Here is a 19,163-nt window from a genome sequence, read left to right on the forward strand (position 1 = left end):
AAACCCATATCTACTGGTACATTCAAATTTCAGACTAGTGACTTATGTTGAAGGCTAGTAACTTTCAGGCATAGCTAGCCCTACTGGCTAGTAAAATTTGGAAACTACTCCGCACACTGATTATATGTACTATACACAACCTAATGTGTTGTGCTTAGTTCGGGTATTGATGATTTGCATTGCAGGTAAGTACAGGTTCTCATGTTTATCTCTGGAGGGCTGTGGAGGAGTGGAGGGTTTCATCTAGGATTTAAACACACACTCTCAAAATGAGGCACGTAATTGCCAGGTCACAAAGTCAGTGATCTAACCCACTCAGACATTTAGGCAGCCACATATGGAAGTCAGACAAAATTGGAAGTCTACATCACCTTGTACTTCATATGTTCCCCTCAAACAGTTCCTTCTGATTTTGGTACATTTTTTACCCACTTCAATTCAGGCTATTTGCTTAATTTTAACCAGTGAGCAGACATAAAAAAACAGTAATTGTGAAAAAATAAACATTTTTTTAGATCACTTTTAATTTGCAGCTGTTTGTGCGCTATCAAGTATGTAAATGCATAACAACAATGCACAAATCTAACAAACAAAAAACCAGATGTATCGTGACATTGCTGACTATTTTTGTATGTTTAGTAAATAAAATAACAGTCACACACCACGTTGCATAAACACACAACATTGATATACTGCATTTCCTTTAATAAATGTAGAGCCTGTAATACACATGGGGCCTCTAATAAGCGCAGAGTGGGCACATTTATAATAAATATATTTTCCCTTGACCAAATAGATTTATTAAAGATTGGTTCCTCTAATCATAACAACATGTCCCCAGCATAGCACAGTTGGATGGATATCATGTAATTGTTGAAGCTGCAATCAGGGGTTTCATGTACATTGCATATAATTATGTCTGGTGTCCAGTGTTAGATGAATGTTTACAATAAGCACAACATCTCTAATAAGCACCCCGTCTGGAACTCAGTTAAAAAATGATTGTAGAAAATAAGGCCCTTGAAAAAGGTCCTGGTTAAAAAAAGTACCTGGAAAATGTACTCACAAAAAAACTCCCTTAGTAGTAAAAACCTATTTATTCATCAACTTTGAGGTCAAAGATTTTATAAAAACATTGATAACTCTGGGTTATGAAATAGATTAAATCAATCTTTTTAATGAAATTTGTAAAACCATGAAGTACTCACAAACAAAGGACATATTAAATATTTAGATAGGTCTTTGATCCTTTGAATGATAGTTAGAACCATGACGTACTTACATTCTGTCATTATAATGGACAGATTAGATATTGATATTGATCTTTGATCAGTAAAACAATGTTTTCAAAGTTGTGTCAAAGTTTTCAAAATAGGATTTTTCTTGCAAATTTCGTTTAGGCAAATTTAGGACATTTTTCGGCACTCTTTTCCTTGGACTTTTTTTCCATACATCAAAACACAAGTGCCCTTGAAATATGGTACGCATTGTCATATCAACAATAAGCAGGATGTAGTGCCATTCTGAACATTACAGAATCACTGAAGTCGAGTTTATGAATGTGTGATGTCTACCTTTGACCTGGAAACAAATATCTGTATGTAAGTCGGCAGACTGCTGTTTAACAATCAGATTAGAGTTGTCTCTTCCAGTTTAACGCAACCTGGATAACACTCTCATCACCAAAATAGTGCATCAGAATTGTGTAGATGTTAAATGTGTAAGGAGTTGTCTACCCCTGTGCAACACTCACCTCAATCTGTAGGAAGTCAATAGTAGAGTTGCCTGCCCCTGTGTAGTTCTTCACAGTGTCAATCAGGACCCCGTGTCCTTCACTTTCCAGCTGAAAAAATATGTGAAATATGACATGTGAATCAAGTATAACTTCATGATATATAAGGGTGGTGGAATTGCATAGTGGTTAAATTGTTTCTTGTCATATGGAGAATGAGGTTTGACTGCCCATTTGGGTACAATGTATGAAGCCCATTTTCGGTATTCCCGCCATGATTTTGCCAGGATAGTGATAAAGGTGGAGTAAAACCAACTCACTCACTCATAACAAATCATTGCATATAGAGTGAATGTCATCTTCACTTTCTAACTTAATTATGTGGAACAGGGCCTGAGCCTGAGAAACAGGTATATGATCACGATATATGTGTATATTGCTAGTAGTATTAGTTCTGACTTACATAAGATTTACTGTGCTTGTGTACTGAGATACCATGCCACAGTTTAACATGGCTCCCTGACTCAGAAAATTAGGAGATAAACAGCATATGTTGGCCGATTTCCAGGTGTTATTGTGTATTCGAAGCACGGAAATACATTTGGAACCGACGCTGTCAGCCGAATATGAAATATTCTCATTCTTCAAATACACAATAACACCCGGAAATTGGCTAACACATGATGTTTATCGACACTGTAAACAAAAAAGTAAACCAAAGGGTTTTACTGTCTGCACTTGTTTACATCAAGTACGGTACAGCAGTGAAATGTCATCAGCTGGCTGTTTGAGATGATTCCCATGGTAGCATCTGGAGCTGCTCATTTGTGATGTTATTCTGACTTTACGTCACAATATGCTTTGAATAACGTCACCACTGTTGATGACACAACAAAATAATTGTTTGCGAAGTTTCTACATGTCAATATGCAGAGAGCAGTCATGCAGTTTCCGGGAACCAAATACCATTTGATCATGTTTTTCAACCAATCAGATTACAGAACACAGTGACTTTGGTATAAAATGTGTACTGACTACAGACAAGCAGCCTTATGCTTCCCTTAATGCCAAAGACCTGCTTGACAATGGTACAAGAATCTGTATGGAAATGTCACACTCACAAAATAAAGAAGCTGGTGTCCATAAAGTTTGTCTGTACTGTCTTTCACTCTCTGAGAAAAAACACTCTGCGGATCATGACATTAGGAATACCATGGCGTGTGGAACATGTACAACAGGATCCATGATGCACGGTTTTTACTGAACTTATTTAATTATTTGTTTCAAAAGAAACCAAAATTTCACAAATGAATTTTACTTGATGACTCAGTTACTGATCTTGGGTAATGTCAGATTTGTACTACTGCAGGAATATTATTCATTACAGTCATATGGTAGCCCAATGGTTAAGGTTTTCACTCGTCATGCCAAAGAACAGGGTTCGATTCCCAACATGGGCACAAATTATGTCTGGAGTCCATTACTGGTGACCCTATAGTGATATAGCAGGAATATTGCAAACAGTGTCATTATCCTATTTAGATTCTGTTAACAGTCAAACTTTGCGTTATTGTCCTGACTGAACTTATATTTGTGGATATGTGATTCAGTTTAGTGTTTCCTATCACTACCAACATTAAAAAAAAAACAGTTACTCTATTGTACAATGCATAATCATTATTAAATTATTATTTGAGGATTACACTTGATGCAATTCATGTGAAAAAAAATGAAGAATAACAGATTCAGTTAAAAAAACCAGCTACTCTATTGTACAATGCATAATCATTATTAAATTATTATTTGAGGATTACACTTGATGCAATTCATATGAAAAAAAATGAAGAATAACAGATTCAGTCAATATAAATGTAAAAGTTACAGCTACTGAAATAAATTGTATCCGCCAGTAATATCAGGAAAAATATATTCCAATTTTGTTATTTTGCTGCAGTGTTTCCTGCAAGTGTGCATATAATTAAAATAACTATGCCAGACCCGCTGACCCTTACTTTCCTTCAAAGTGTATTCATAGTGGCTAAAAAGTGTATCTTGAGGTGTAAAGGTGGTGAATCTCATATGAATATAACCTGGCTCCTCCCACCATGCCTCCTGACACTGTGCCCAATATTGATGGCTGCATGGCAACATGTACAATACACATACTTGGTTCCTTTAGTTGATTCCGGGGAGGTACACTTAAGTGTATTCCTTAATAAACTTCTGACTGAAGGATAATTTTTTATTTTCGAATCCGGGGGTTAGACAAATGGTGTTGATATTCACGAGGAATCGGTATATCAGTAGGACTGCATGTTGATGGCATTGATTGGCGTATTATTGTCTTTAGTAACAAATCATACATAATACACCAAAATATGACGGGTCTGCTATGCATATACCACTTTCGTACAGTTGATTTTAATTGTGGACATATCTGACGTGACACCTTGATCAATCATGCTGCTATGTCTGTCCACACCCACATCCACACCCACACCCAAACCCAAACCCACACCCACACCCACACCCACACCCACACCCACACCCACCTCAGCATGAACCCCCCAATCCCACCAACACCGTAACCCAACGCTACATCTACACCCACACCCACCTCCACATCAATCCCACCAACGCCGTAACCCAACGCTACATCTACACCCACACCCACCTCCACATCAATCCCACCAACACCGTAACCCAACGCTACATCTACACCCACACCCACCTCCACATCAATCCCACCAACACCGTAACCCAACGCTACATCTACACCCACACCCACCTCCACATCAATCCCACCAACGCCGTAACCCAACGCTACATCTACACCCACACCCACCTCAACATCAATCCCACCAACGCCCACCTCAACATGTACATCCTCACAAACACATCAACATCAATCCCACCATGACCCCAACCCTGTGTCCCCAATTAACAACACCTTTCAGGAAAGTTTATATCTGTTGAATGCCATCAACAATGCTTAACTAATTTTGATGGATAATAGAATTTAGGACATGTAAAGACACAGCTATATTCACAAGCATTTAATTAGCTGTTTGGAAGCATGTCCAATCCAGTGATTTTTTTAATAAATATAAGCTATATGTATTATCATGTTCATTAGGCTTCATAGTTAATATAAAGTTTGATTCCAAGTTGAAGTAAAGTGTAGGGAATATTTTTATGAAAAAAATCAAAGACGGCTGCCAAAACTGATGAATATGTATATCACAGAAATGTGCAAGGCAGGGTCCATACTCACATATCCCTTCTCCACTGCCACGTAGATACCGGCTCCCAACTCCCCACACATCACTACTGCCATACAGAAGATGTACTGCAACGACAACGTCCACATCAACACAATGTAGGTTTTGAGAAGTATGAATGGAATTTAATTCTCAGTCAGTTAAACTAGAAGTATGTCACCTTAGTAAAGGAGAATTTACAGTGATGTGCAAATGGTTATCACTGTGCTATGATGACAGGCATAGTGCTGAAAAGCCAACTCAAAAAACTGAAATAACAGACCCTAGCACAGCTAAGGGGCATGACTCTGCGCTAACAATCTCATGTGGTCACCCCTGCATGTGACACTAAAGAAACCCTGGTTGATCTTTTGTTTGTAGTTCAAGGCCACATTCAGCTATATGGCGGCGGTCTGTAAATAATCAAGTCTACAATCCAGTGAACAACAGCATCAGCATCAATCTGCACAAATGGGAACCAATGACATGTACCAGCCAAGTCAGCAAGCCTGACCACCCGATCCCATTAGTCGCCTCTTATAACAAGCATAGTCACCTTCTATGGCAAGCATGGGTTGCTGAAGGTCTTTTCTACCCTGGACCTTCACGGGTCTATGAACGTTTTGAGAACAGCTAACCAGATACATGCAATATAGATCTTTTCTTCATGAAAGCCACAAAACCATTTGATAAACTTACAATTCCCAACATGAATGCACTTTCTCTCACAGCGCCACAACAGCCACAGAATCCAACAAAGAACACAAACGATCCCACGGCTATCATAATATACGCTGCTGTGTACAAGAATTCTACGGGCAGCCCCACATCAATGGATTTGAGGAACTTATCCACTTCATCTGACACCAAGACAAATATTCCTGTCCCAAGAATAGCTCCTCCTGAGACCTGCAAAACACAAATCAGACAATGATATCATCCTGCTGTATGTATACTGACAATGTAAATACAGCACTTAATGATAGTTATGTTCACAATGTGTACAATTCCGAGTTGCCATTACCAAAATATACCAGAGAGGCAAAAGTTCAAACCAGTCTAAACGGTTTGTTTGATGTTGTTATACACTGCAGTTAACAGTAATCTCTCTGTATGACAGCAGTTGGCAAACAAAACAAGTGATGGATATCATGAGCACTGATCCACATAAGTAGGACATGCATCAACCTAACTAGACCAATTGATCTATTTACCTCCTCCTTTATAAAAACATACCTAGAAGCTTGTACTCAGAGTCTACACAAGACAAGGACACTTGTCTGATGGAAATGTCTTTGAAATTATGCAATACTTTTTCTGCTTAATCAGGTATACTTATATGGTAAATTTCAAGAAGGCAACTGATTGTGACTTAAAGAGATATTTTACATCTTTGTTTCACCTGAAGCACAAACTGTTTACAATAAATGAAAAGATCACTAAAGTGACCACCAGTCTTATTTGTGAACAGAGAAAAATCAGATGTCGCTACATGTGGCCCTCTGTCATGAGTACAATGAAATCTCACAGACCTGAACTACCAGTACAAGTTGGATTAATGTTGTTTTAGTCACAGATTAATGGTGACATGTCGAACATACTACTTTCTTGCAAACTCTAATCACTCAAGGCAGTCGATAGTATTGTAATTTTGTCTGAACAATGTCACATGAATTTGACTTTAAAGAGTTAACAATGCCTAACTCAAACAATAATTACTTTACAGATTATCAGGTACTGGATTGAAAAGGTTTCACTTTTTAGAGTGGCTTAGTGAGTATGGTTTTACGCTGGTTTTAGCAATATTCTAGCATATTATGTCTGGGGACACTGGACTTGGGCTTCACACATTCTACCCATGTGAGGAGTCGAACCTGGGTCTTTGGCATGAAAAGTAGGTGCTTTAACCACTGGGCTACCCCACCACCCCTCAGTTTTTGGGCATAACCCTTATACATGTTCATAAGATACAACACTTTGGTTGACACATCATTGTATCCCAATTGTGTAGATGTGTGCTCATACTGTTGACCACTGGACTGTCTGGTTAAGACTCAGTTATTTACAGACTACTACCATATATACTCAACAGCAAAAGAAAACATCTGCTGAGAAAATTGTGATTGATGACAGAGATATTTTATGTGATCCTGTGATCCGGTAGTGCAGCAAGTGAGGGATTCTATCTATTTTTCCTTTCTCAGTTTAAACATGTACATTACAATTGTTTAATAAAATTCTTAGGTGAAGTCACATATTTTAGGAAGGTGAATTAATCCCATAATCTGTTTTCAATGATTGTGAACAAAATGACTTCCTCTGTTCACATGAGCGCAACTTAATGGAGATATATTGAATCACAACTTCATGAAATATTTCACATGAAATATATTAATGGACAGATCAACCAAAAAAGCCCTAAACCCTTCAGTATTTGTCTACAGCAGCAGACCTCGGTCATGGAACATCACCATGTGTCAAAAATATGCAGGTTGAATGTATTGATACAAAATGACCGTCTGGTGTTTATGCCACTTCGAAGTGTTTATTCCACTTCAAAGCAAACTCCTAGCTACCATGCCTTCTAATTGTGTGGCAAGAGGTGTGAGTGTTTACGTTCGAGATTTTCACATATCCAACACTATTACAAAGTGTTGTTTGATGGAGGGGACTATCTGCCTTCTGTTTGGATGCACTGTTACATCGGTACAAAGTACACCTCTACACACGCAGCAGGCACTGTAGGCAGCACAATAACATGGACAAAGTCTACCAAATACCGGCCAGAATGGGGCTCCCTCAGTTTATTACATGTCAATGTTTTATCATAAATACTCCCAAGGCGTATGAGCTTATTTTACAGTGTAATCCTTAATATGATGGTTGTTTGATAAGAATGAAAGTCAAGTTTTGGAGACACATTGTTTTAGTGTATTCATGATCATGGGAGGAAAACTTGATAATCTGGTGATCGAGGGGTGGTGGGGTAACCTAGTGGTTAGCGCGTTTACTCATCATGCTGATTGCCAAGGTTTTTTCCACACATGGGTACAATGTGTGATGCCCATTTCCAGAGTGCCGTGTTATCATATTACAGGAACACTGTTAAAAGCAGCTTAAATCTTAACTCACTCACTCTATCAGAGTAAGTGTAATCTGTAATACGATGGTTGGGGATGGTTATTCTCAAACAAAATTAAAACTAAGCTTTGGTGACAAACTGCTTCCATGTATTCATCCTCATAAACTAGACGTTAGACACACCACTCTACTGATCAGGCTTTTGGTTACAAGAACCATGCCGTACACTTTTCAGTGGATTACAGAAAGTACCGATTGTCGGACATCCATTTTCTGTTGTGGTTGAGATTACATCACTAACTTTGTGTGAATTAGGGGCCTCACTCTGAGAGTACAGGTTTCAATCCCAAAAAGGGAAAAATACTATTAGTTTTTGTACTTTTCTAAGTAAGGTTTAATTTTAAAATATAGCATTTATAGTCTAGTGATGACCACCATTAGGAAAGTAGTTTCATTCAGTAATACATGTAGTGCAATACACACAGTATCACAGTATTGTATCTGTATTGTAAGTGTGCTAATGTCCTCACAAGTTATTGACCCTGTTTATGGATCAGCGTACATCCAAACAAAATTTTCAATGTAGGGAGCATACAACCTTGATTTTTTTTAAGATGCTGATTTTTTTATATCTAAATTACCATGTCATTCACACATGATTCCACTTGTTGATGCCAGGTACACTGCAGACATTTGGAGATAATGTTTTCATGATCTGTGACTGAGCTGGGACAGACCTAGGACTCTCAGGTCACGCAAGTGTACAGGCATAGTCACCATTTCCTCTCTCAATAACAAGCTTTGTCAAAGTTCACATCATTTCTAACGTGTATCAAGAAAATGATGAAAAGATCTTTCCAGTTTAAAGATAATCTTACCCAGAAGATAAAGTTGAAGATGATGAGCATGTATCTGGAACATGTAGCGCAGCCTCCCTCTGCCATCTTGAAATGCTGCTTTTCACTCGGTTTTTGTCACTCGGGCTGAAACAATAGGGTGACAGGTTTACTTCTTGAACTGATGCGTATCACTGAGTTATTATCAGTCAAATTTACTTCTTGCAGTGCTGTGTATAACTACAAAAAACAACATATTTTCCTCACCATACCCTGGAGTGATGGGGTAGCCTAGTGGTTAAAGCATTTGCTATTCACACCAAAGACCTGGATTCAATTCCCCTCATGGGTACATGGTGTGAAGCCAATTTATGGTGTCCCCCCCCCCCCCCCCGTAATGTTGCACAAAACCATATTCACGCACGCACGCACGCACGCATGCATGCACGCACTCACACACTCACTCACTCACTCACTCACTCACTCACTCACTCACTCACTCACATTGCTAGAGCATATTTTAATCATTTTGTTGTAGGGTCAGGCTGGTCTTTTGTTTTGACACAAATGTTCTTGCTCAGGATTTGAAAGTAACAGGAAAAAGACAAAACGAAAACAATTAATGACCTAGGTGTTCCAAAAGACTAAATATTATACAAAAAAAAAGATGTTTCAGATTTTTTCTCTGTAAAACACAAATACTTTTGAAGGATAATTTGTTAAAGAAGAAATGTATATATTACTGACAAGGAACATGAAAAGCTGAAGATATGTTTCATAATTCAACAGTAACACACTGTCTGTACATGTCCAATACAGAAAACGCTTCGAAATAAGAGACAATGAGTTCCAAAAATATCACATTTCAAGTCAATCCAGTTACAGATAGGTCTGAGCTCATCAAAAGAAAAAAAAAAATATAATATAATATATGACATTATCAAATAATCACAATTATCTCATTTGCTGGTAATACTGACTTGTAAAAGTCATGATAAGATCTAGAAATAACTGGCAGAGGATGTCGTGGGAGTGCTCATTCAGTCCTTCCAGTTAATTCAGACAGTTTACTTGTTAACCTGAATCAGTCCTTAACAATGTGTTATCAATTACCCAATGTGCACCTAAATTATTTCAGAAACAGAGATCTGCTGCTCAGAATATCATACCAGTAAGTACCAATTTGTAAATCAACTGGTTTGGAGATAATTGATAAAAATTTACACAGAAGCATTACAGTAAGACTCGGTAAATGAGTTGCACCGAGTTAATTAGGGCTCTTGTCTTGACAGTGAATCTAAATTGCTCCTGTGCTGAAATGGTAGATTACTGGAAATGAGATATCCATGAAGGTTGGCAAGTTAAACTGACAATAGTTCTATGTGGTCTGGACAAAGACCATCTCTAATTACAGAATGGCATGAGTGAGTGAGTATTGTTTTCTGTCAGTTTTAACAATGTTCCAGCAATACCTTGGCAAGGGACATCAGAAATGGGCTTAATGCATTGTACCCATGTAGAGATATCAGAAATGGACTTCAAGCATTGTACCCATGTGAGAGATATCAGAAATGGGCTTCATGCATTCTACCCATGTGAGAGATATCAGAAATGGGCTTCATGCATTGTACCCATGTGAGAGATATCAGAAATGGGCTTCATGCATTGTACCCATGTGAGAGATATCAGAAATGGGCTTCATGCATTGTACCCATGTGAGAGATATCAGAAATGGGCTTCAAGCATTGTACCCATGTGAGGGATCAAACCCAAGTTATTGGGTACTTGGTACATTGTGTAAAGCGCATTTCTGATGTCTCCCACCATGATATTGCAGAAATATTGCTAAATGTAACATAAAACCATACTCACTCACTCACTCACTCATAATATCAGCCACTGGATTGCTGTTTCAGTTTCTGTCTGTTTTTAGTTCAGTACTGCTGACTAATGGTATGACAACCACATACATGTACACAAGTATACACAGACTGTTATCCCCTACAGTAACTGCGCTATACACAGTTTGCTAGACTAACAACTAGTCTATGAAACAACATATTTTACAGAAAAAGTGTTCATAGTAAACAAACTATAATGAAAAGAAGCCCTGTGGTAATCTAGACTTGCCACACATTCTATACTTGTGTGGACTTTCTTAGATACATTTGCTTCAGGATCTGCATGACAGATTCACAGTTGGCCACAGCAGTAAGTTAAAATCCTTACAATGTTCTTTGAGTACGTTCTTCCTGAGTAACAAGTATATCACAGAAGATTATCTTGATGAACGCTGTCTGAAGACACCATGTCTGTCTTAGGTGGATTCAGTCTAGCGTAATAGCCAAATACCCATCATTCTACACACTCAAATTGTCTGCTTTTTAAAACAACACTTCCTGAAAGTCTGTACAGCTTTTCATGAGCCTGCACTTGTCAAAATGACTGTCTTCGTGTGACATCTAAAGCAGACTAAACACAACTCAAACAAAACTATTTTCAAACTAGACAAATAACTTTCTACACGTGAATGAGACTACAGACAAAACTGATGGACATTTTCTTGGAGTTCAGTGGAATAGCCAAGCTGGCCATGTGTTTGCCAAGAATATATGCATTCAGGGTTGCCAATTTACATGGCTAATTCTGAGTTTGTCTTTGTGAGGCAAAAATATTGCACAGGATAAAATGTGACACTTTTCAACAGTCACATTTGTAACTAGAACAGGACTGCCACCATACAGGGATTACAAAGTCTTGTGCAAGACAAAACCTGTAAATTTCTTGTTTCACAACCATATCAAAATCTTTACCAAAATGTCATAATATTATATAAATCCACATGTATGCTGCCTTTCTTAACAGACAATGGATCAAATATGAATATGATCACAATGATGACCTTCAGAATATGATCAGTAATATGAACAGGAATCACTCAGTAAAAAAAATTCACTTAATGCATTAATATTCTGGACAGCAGAAAATATTTGGGTTTACTATACTGGTAGATAAATTTGTTATTCAAGGACTAGCTGTGGATAACTACAAAACTGCTGATGCAGCATAAAGCAATATTCACTCACTCATCCAAGGGCAAGTACCCGGTAGGTAACAGACAGGGTGAGTAATGATAGATGTTTGACTGTCCTTTGTACATCTTGAAGCAGCAGCCAAAATATACACAGCCTCTGACACAAATCCCCTCCCTCTCCACAACAAATCCAAACAATAAGGATGCTTCCCTAACAACAAAGTTTTGACTGTGTTAAAAAATACAGCACTGACTTCTTGGCAAGAAACACAAAACAGCCACACAAACATAGTTGCTTTTGGCCTCACAAAAGCCAGCCGACCTGTTCACACGCTAACAGCAGCTGGCACCTTCCCCTGACAAAGTAACAGTTAATCCAAAGGAGGGAGCATGGTGTATCTATAATTACAGCTCAATGTCGTCAACAGGTACACTGTGTAAACAGCATGGCAGTCATGTACTGGAGCCAAGAGAATCCAGGTATCTGGGCGTAAGGTAATCCAGGTATCAGACCTGCCACACCTGGATCTCCCTAGCTATTCCCTTCAACACAAACCAGACATGCTCATGTACAGGTAGTTTGCCACGGATGAAACTGGTGCTTTGTCGGTATCACCCAGAGCATCTAGCTTCACACGCCTTCCTGTGCCCCTGTTATACAGATACAGTCCTGTGGTATCTCACCTGACCCCACCTGTAACACCCTGACCATAAATAAAGCTCACTGTATATAAAAGTATATCTATTTTCATGATCAAGAGGGCCATGTAAAACCGTGCATCCCTTAGACACTTCTTTGTTAAAAAAACACAAAACATCAAACCAACAGAATCATTATAACTTCATTAACTAACTTCTCTGGTGATAAAAAAAACTGCCAACTCCTTTTGCCTTCAAAGTGCATTCATAGTGGCTAAAAAGGGTATTTTGCGGTGTAAAAGAGTAGAATCTCATATGGAATATAACCAGTGGCTCCTCCCACCATGTCTTCTGAATGCAAAATATTAATGGCTGCATGGTAACATGTACAATACACATACTTGGCTCTTAAATAGTCGACCTGCTTATTCCAGGGATAGAAGTGTATTTCTTTTGAACTTTTGATCGAAAGATAAGATTTGGATTTTCGAATCCAGGGGTTTGCACATGGTTTGATCAGCCATGCTCTTGCCATTTGTAAGTAATCGGAATAGATCAGTAGGACTCAGGTATGTTGATTGCATTGATAGACAATCTTGGATGAACAGACAAGGATGTTCTCAATGATGGTTAATACTAAAAGTTGTATTTCAGTGTGGAATCTTTTGACAAATATAACTTCATTAGCGTACAATCTGCTATGTGGGCATATAATCATATTCAGTGACAAAAAATCATACAAATTACGCCAGGTGGCCAGGTCTGTGGTTTTTATCAAAATACATCCACAAAGCAAAATTTGTCAAATCAAATAAAACTCCCATTTCCAGAAAGCTGTACTCTCACTTAGTATTTTGATATGTTTAAAGCATCTGTACTGCCTTCATCAAGTTTTATAAGGCTATTCTATGGCTTTTTCCAATACACTGCTTAACATTGGAACCAGGGAACATGAAATAGACAAAAGATGAAACATCCAACTTGATGCATGACAACTTCGTGTTTATAGAAAAAATAAAAGAAAATAAACAAAAACTTATTTATTGCATACAGCAATGTTTTGATGTAGATTCTTACACCATTATCAGGCAAAAAAGTGTTTATTAGCTTCATAATGGTGTACTATAATCTACATTGAAATGTTGGGTTTTTTTTCAGCTTGATGGCAGTGTACAAGATGTCATCCATGCTGTTGTATATGATTAGTAGTTAACTCCATTCTTTTCCCACAGAGGTTACTCCTGTCATATCTTCCAACATAAAGTCTGTTCTAATGCGGCCATATTTTTCATAAAAATACCCTAGCTGCCAAAATTGCAACAAGAAATATCTAGCTTCTTTCTTGCCAATGCAATCATGTGTTACATTGACTCATATCATATATGATGGCCGCCATGGAGTTAGTTGATCATCGTCCAAAGAATACAGTCGGCATTTCAAAGAATACAGTCGCAGAAACTAGCGCAATATAAAGTGCAGGAACAAATCGACAAGATGTTTTCGTTGATGCGACACCTGGGACATTTATTGGCTAGTTTGTCCTTTGTCAAAGAGGGGAGACACTACTGGTCTGCAATTATATGACTGGGTTCTGTCTAGATGAAACAACTGCACATCATGCTGGGAAGAGGTTCTTAGTAAGTTTTCCCAAAGCGTACATAAATTACCGAGGCTTTGTAAATGATCACTTTTGAAACAACGTCAATGATTGCACAACTGAATCATATTGCTGCCAATCATGAATCTAAAACACTTGCACCATGAAAGTGCCATAGCAGAACAGAGCAATAGTAGAAGAGCCATAGTAGAACAGAGATATGACAGGAATAACCTCTGTTGGGAAGAAAATATGTTAACTCACCCACTTCTAAAATGCCAATCAAACAATTAGCCAACAGACACCTTTAGCATCAAAAGATAACATTTGCCTGCTTCTTCTTGACCAAGTTGTCTTAATTAAAAAACATTAGGCTTTTAAACAGTTGCTGCTCTGCTTTAATGAGCACAGAAAAGACTGAAAACGTAATCCCAGAATGTAAACAACTTGTGAGATGAAAGCCTTAAGTGAGGCAGGTCTCCGATGTTTACCACCTTTCAGAAAAGCCCACCAACATGTGTGTGCATGGTGCTGACAACAAGAAAAACAATCTGGGTGAATCCTAGATTTGAACCCATGTTCACAGGTTTCGGGTGTGCACAAATATGCAAATCGAAACAGTGAAATGAAATCCTTAGAAGTCTGGACCACCAATGCTCCCATGAAAAAGTGAAAGACACAAACCTTTTCATAAAACTTAATGTATCATTCTTTATGAGTTTTACAGCATGTGCCTTGGTGGAGGTGAATGTTGATACGAGGGAGCTGATGTTGATAATGACGCCGAGCTTGTGTAAGTGCAATGTATGATGGGAGCATGTAGTCATGATGAACACCTGACGAGACCAAATGTGTTTACAACTAATCAGAAAAGGAAAAATGAAAATAAACAACACATACACACTGACTGACAGCATGGCCCTGAGTATCACACTTAGTTGTAAGGAGTGCTGTGAAGTCCTGTTGTTAGATATTGATAGGTAACAATGCATATATATATACCAAGTTTTGTTAAAAAATAATTTATATTTTTCTAGTTACAGTCCAGAAATAATATGATTACAGACCGACAGATGAATGGGTGGACAGATAGACAGACAAGGCATCAACTATAAAAAAGACAAAATGGACACATCATTAGAGCAAGAATTAATGACAATGTTCTATAAGCCCAAAGAGAGCCTCACTGAGTGCCCTGCACAACTATATCATCATAAACAGTGTCTTATTCTCCAGACAGGGCCTCAGTCAGCTGTGTCATAGATCCATACCCTAAAATAGAAATGTATTTGTGTAGACTTCCAACAAGCCTGACTGTACCCCAGATAACCCCATCAACACATGCTGTCAATGATCATTAAGCCAGACCATGTGTCACTATATATACCAGCACCAGCCCTTGCAGCTCTGCATCGTCTGCTGGGATACCCACTCAGGATGCTGCTAGTATGTACTACACACAGGTAGACTTGCACAAGCCTCTAAGGTAATAATTAATTGCTTAAATATTGATATTTCTAAACAAAAACATATAAATAACAGACTGGTGTCATACTTGTTTGCATATCTAGACTTGCCCTTTTAAAGCATAGAATTATTACACATGCACGGACAAATACTCAGTATAGCCTTGGAGCAAGTCTATACACAGAAGTTGCATAGCTATACCAGCAGGCACCACTCGACATCAGTGGCATGTCTCAGGTGTTCCTGTGGAGATTGTGGGGTTCTTTGTAATTGATATCATCTATTTCTGTATCCCTGATACACATCTGAAATTTTAGACTGTCCTACTATTCTTTACGTCTTTTAGCAATAAAGCTCCTCACTCTGAAGATCCAGGTTCAGTTCCCCAGATGGGTACAATGCGTGAAGCCCATTTCTGGCGTCCCTTGCTGTGACATTGATGGGATATTGCTAAGAGCTGCATTAAACTCACTCACTCACTCACTCACTCACTCACTCACTCACTCACTCACTCACTCACTCACTCGGTTTCTTCATTTGTGGCATGTACCAGTATACAGAACATCTTGTGTCTGAAAGAAGTTTCAGTCCCATCTGCAGTGCACCACAACCTCCCTGCTATGTGACTGGAATTCTAGGTACTTCCAGAATGTGACTGCTTTTGTCCTCATCAATGAAACACAAAAGGCCTTATTCCCCTGCAGCCAGCACCTATGTCTACATCAACACTTAGTAAGCCCTCATCTTCACGTACAGGGGTCTCAAGTAAAACTACCATACAACAGTACATATCTATACTGAGTGAGTAAGTGAGTTTAGTTTTACACCGCACTCAGCAATATTCCAGCTATATGGCAGCGGTCTGTAAATAATTGAGTCTGGACCAGACAATCCAGTGACCAACAACACGAACATTGATCTGAGCAATTGGGAACCGATGACATGTGTCAACCAAGTCAGTGAGCCTGACCACCCGATCCCGTTAGTCGCTTCTTATGACAAGCATAGTCGCCTTTTATATCAAGCATAGCTGAAGGCCTATTCTACCCTGGGACCTTCACGGGTTTATACTGAGAGGCATTAAAAACACATACTGGACTTTCTACAATAGGTCCATTTTAAAGATGTTGCGGTTTCCCAAACTATATGATGGTGAAAACATATGGTTAGGAAATATACGGCTCTGATGTTTAGGTTTGAATCCCTCATTTTCAAATCACAAGGACGAGACATCTCAAATGCACCTAGAGCATTTGTGGTGACAATGCAGTTGATTGAATGAAAAATGATGGTGCATGTATAATGAGCACAATCAGCTCCCATAAGGGCACAGGTTGAAATATGGCTATCATTCACATTCACGATGCCATGGTTGGCCATCTTCAAAAGGAACCAAGCAATTCAGGAATGCTGCATGCTGACCAAAGCACAGAAAGATGTTCCCCATCTAATCACTTCCACATCCACCAGTCGATCGTTTTGAGGCTGCAGCAACATCATGGGGCAACACGAAGTGCCCAAGACCATCCATGTCCGGGAGCATTCGTGTGACATCACCAAGGCAAGATTAGTACATCATCATCATCATCATCATCATCATCATCATCATCATCATCATCATCATCATCATCCATCTTCAGAATCACTTCAGGTTGTGCTTTTTAATGCATGGCAGACTCCAGGCTTACAGGCTGCCCATGGAGCTGACACACAAGGTATTGAAAAGTGTCATTTGACAGTTGTGGGTTCTCATACGACTTGTTTTGGAGATACTCGCAAAGACATTGTTGCATCTGTAATCCACTGAAAACTCTGCGGTAGTGTTAACAAGTCATCATAATGCCATTTCCAGTACCATCATGCGTAATATTTGGACAAATGATAAATATGTCTCATATTTATATTTTTATTGCCTCCCAGTATTCGTTAACATTATTCTCCTCAGCAAATTGTTTTTCATGGGTCTTTGACATTTAAACAATAGAAAAATCAGAGGAACATGTAATGATCAAATGTGCATGTTCACAACTGGCCTGTGGTGAGTGAATATTCCAATGTCACCTATCTACAGATATCACTGCTGTATTACCACCTCTCTACAGATATCACTGCTGTAGTACACCTCTCTACAGATATCACTGCTTTAGTACACCTCTACAGATATCACTGCTGTATTACCACCTCTCTACAGATATCACTGCTGTAGTTCACCTCTCTACAGATATCACTGCTGTATTACCACCTCTCTACAGATATCACTGCTGTATTATCACCTCTCTACAGATATCACTGCTGTAGAACCTGTCTACCGATATCACTGCTGTATTACACCTCTCTACCGATATCACTGCTGTAGTACACCTCTCTACAGATATCACTGCTGTAGTACACCTCTCTACAGATATCACTGCTGTAGTACGCCTCTCTACAGATATCACTGCTGTATTACCACCTCTACAGATATCACTCCTGTAGTACACCTCTACAGATATCACTGCTGTAGTACACCTCTCTACAGATATCACTGCTGTATTACCACCTCTCTACAGATATCACTGCTGTAGTACACCTCTCTACAGATATCACTGCTGTATTACCACCTCTCTACAGATATCACTGCTGTAGTACACCTCTCTACAGATATCACTGCTGTATTACCACCTCTCTACAGATATCACTGCTGTAGTACACCTCTCTACAGATATCACTGCTGTATTACCACCTCTCTACAGATATCACTGCTGTATTACCACCTCTCTACAGATATCACTGCTGTAGTACACCTCTCTACAGATATCACTGCTGTATTACCACCTCTCTACAGATATCACTGCTGTAGTACACCTCTCTACAGATATCACTGCTGTAGGTCTAGTGGCATGTGATACAAAGAGCATCTCACTATGCTCCTCCCAAGATGGCTGGGGCAGACACTCCACACCTGAGTGGCCCTACCTGCAGAAGCTGACATACATGATTATCCAAAATGAGGATTCCACTGTGTAAGCAGCTTGTGTGGCGGAGGCTGTGCTGGCATGTGATGATTCCCCACATAAAACTACATGGGTTATGTTTCTATAGGTCAGGAGGCTGAGTGTGTGGGATTATTCCACCTGGCACAGGTCAAAATATCCACATTGTGAACACAAACACCATTCACATCTCACAGCTTGCATGTCTGACCAGCAAGCTTCACAATGTTATCCATCAGCTTGGCACAAAATATAGCAATTAAACTAATTTACCATTTCCACAGTAGACATGATCTGCTATTGTATTTCTACCTTATGTAGATCCTTCCTGAATCTACAATCTACAGTCGATTACCTGTACAAAGATTCACAGGGGCTTGTATTGCTTAGAAACAGTGTTAGACAGACGTATAGGTATACAGACTCTACCCTAGTACAATCAATCCGTTTACTAGTACATGGTACTAGCATTAAGTCCATACACCCACTTGTCTTTCGAACACTGTTTATAAGCGATACAAGCTCCTGTGCAAATATTTACCCAG

The 19,163-nt window shown here is 38.9% G+C and overlaps 1 protein-coding gene across 1 annotated transcript in view; it reads right to left on the reverse strand.

Annotated features, from left to right (window-relative positions):
- The window catches only part of LOC137262284 (tetraspanin-8-like), a 133,744-nt gene that overhangs the window by 91,063 nt on the left and 23,518 nt on the right, over positions 1-19,163 (reverse strand). Inside the window, exons 3-6 of the mRNA XM_067800098.1 lie at positions 8,952-9,056; positions 5,692-5,901; positions 5,007-5,081; positions 1,754-1,843 (exon numbers count right to left, since the gene is read on the reverse strand). Of these exons, the coding sequence (XP_067656199.1) occupies positions 1,754-1,843; positions 5,007-5,081; positions 5,692-5,901; positions 8,952-9,017 (441 nt within the window). The 5' untranslated portion in view covers positions 9,018-9,056. The remainder of the gene's footprint in view (positions 1-1,753; positions 1,844-5,006; positions 5,082-5,691; positions 5,902-8,951; positions 9,057-19,163) is intronic.

This window comes from Haliotis asinina, chromosome 14 (genome assembly GCF_037392515.1).
Source record: "Haliotis asinina isolate JCU_RB_2024 chromosome 14, JCU_Hal_asi_v2, whole genome shotgun sequence".
In the NCBI taxonomy this organism is placed as follows: domain Eukaryota; kingdom Metazoa; phylum Mollusca; class Gastropoda; order Lepetellida; family Haliotidae; genus Haliotis; species Haliotis asinina.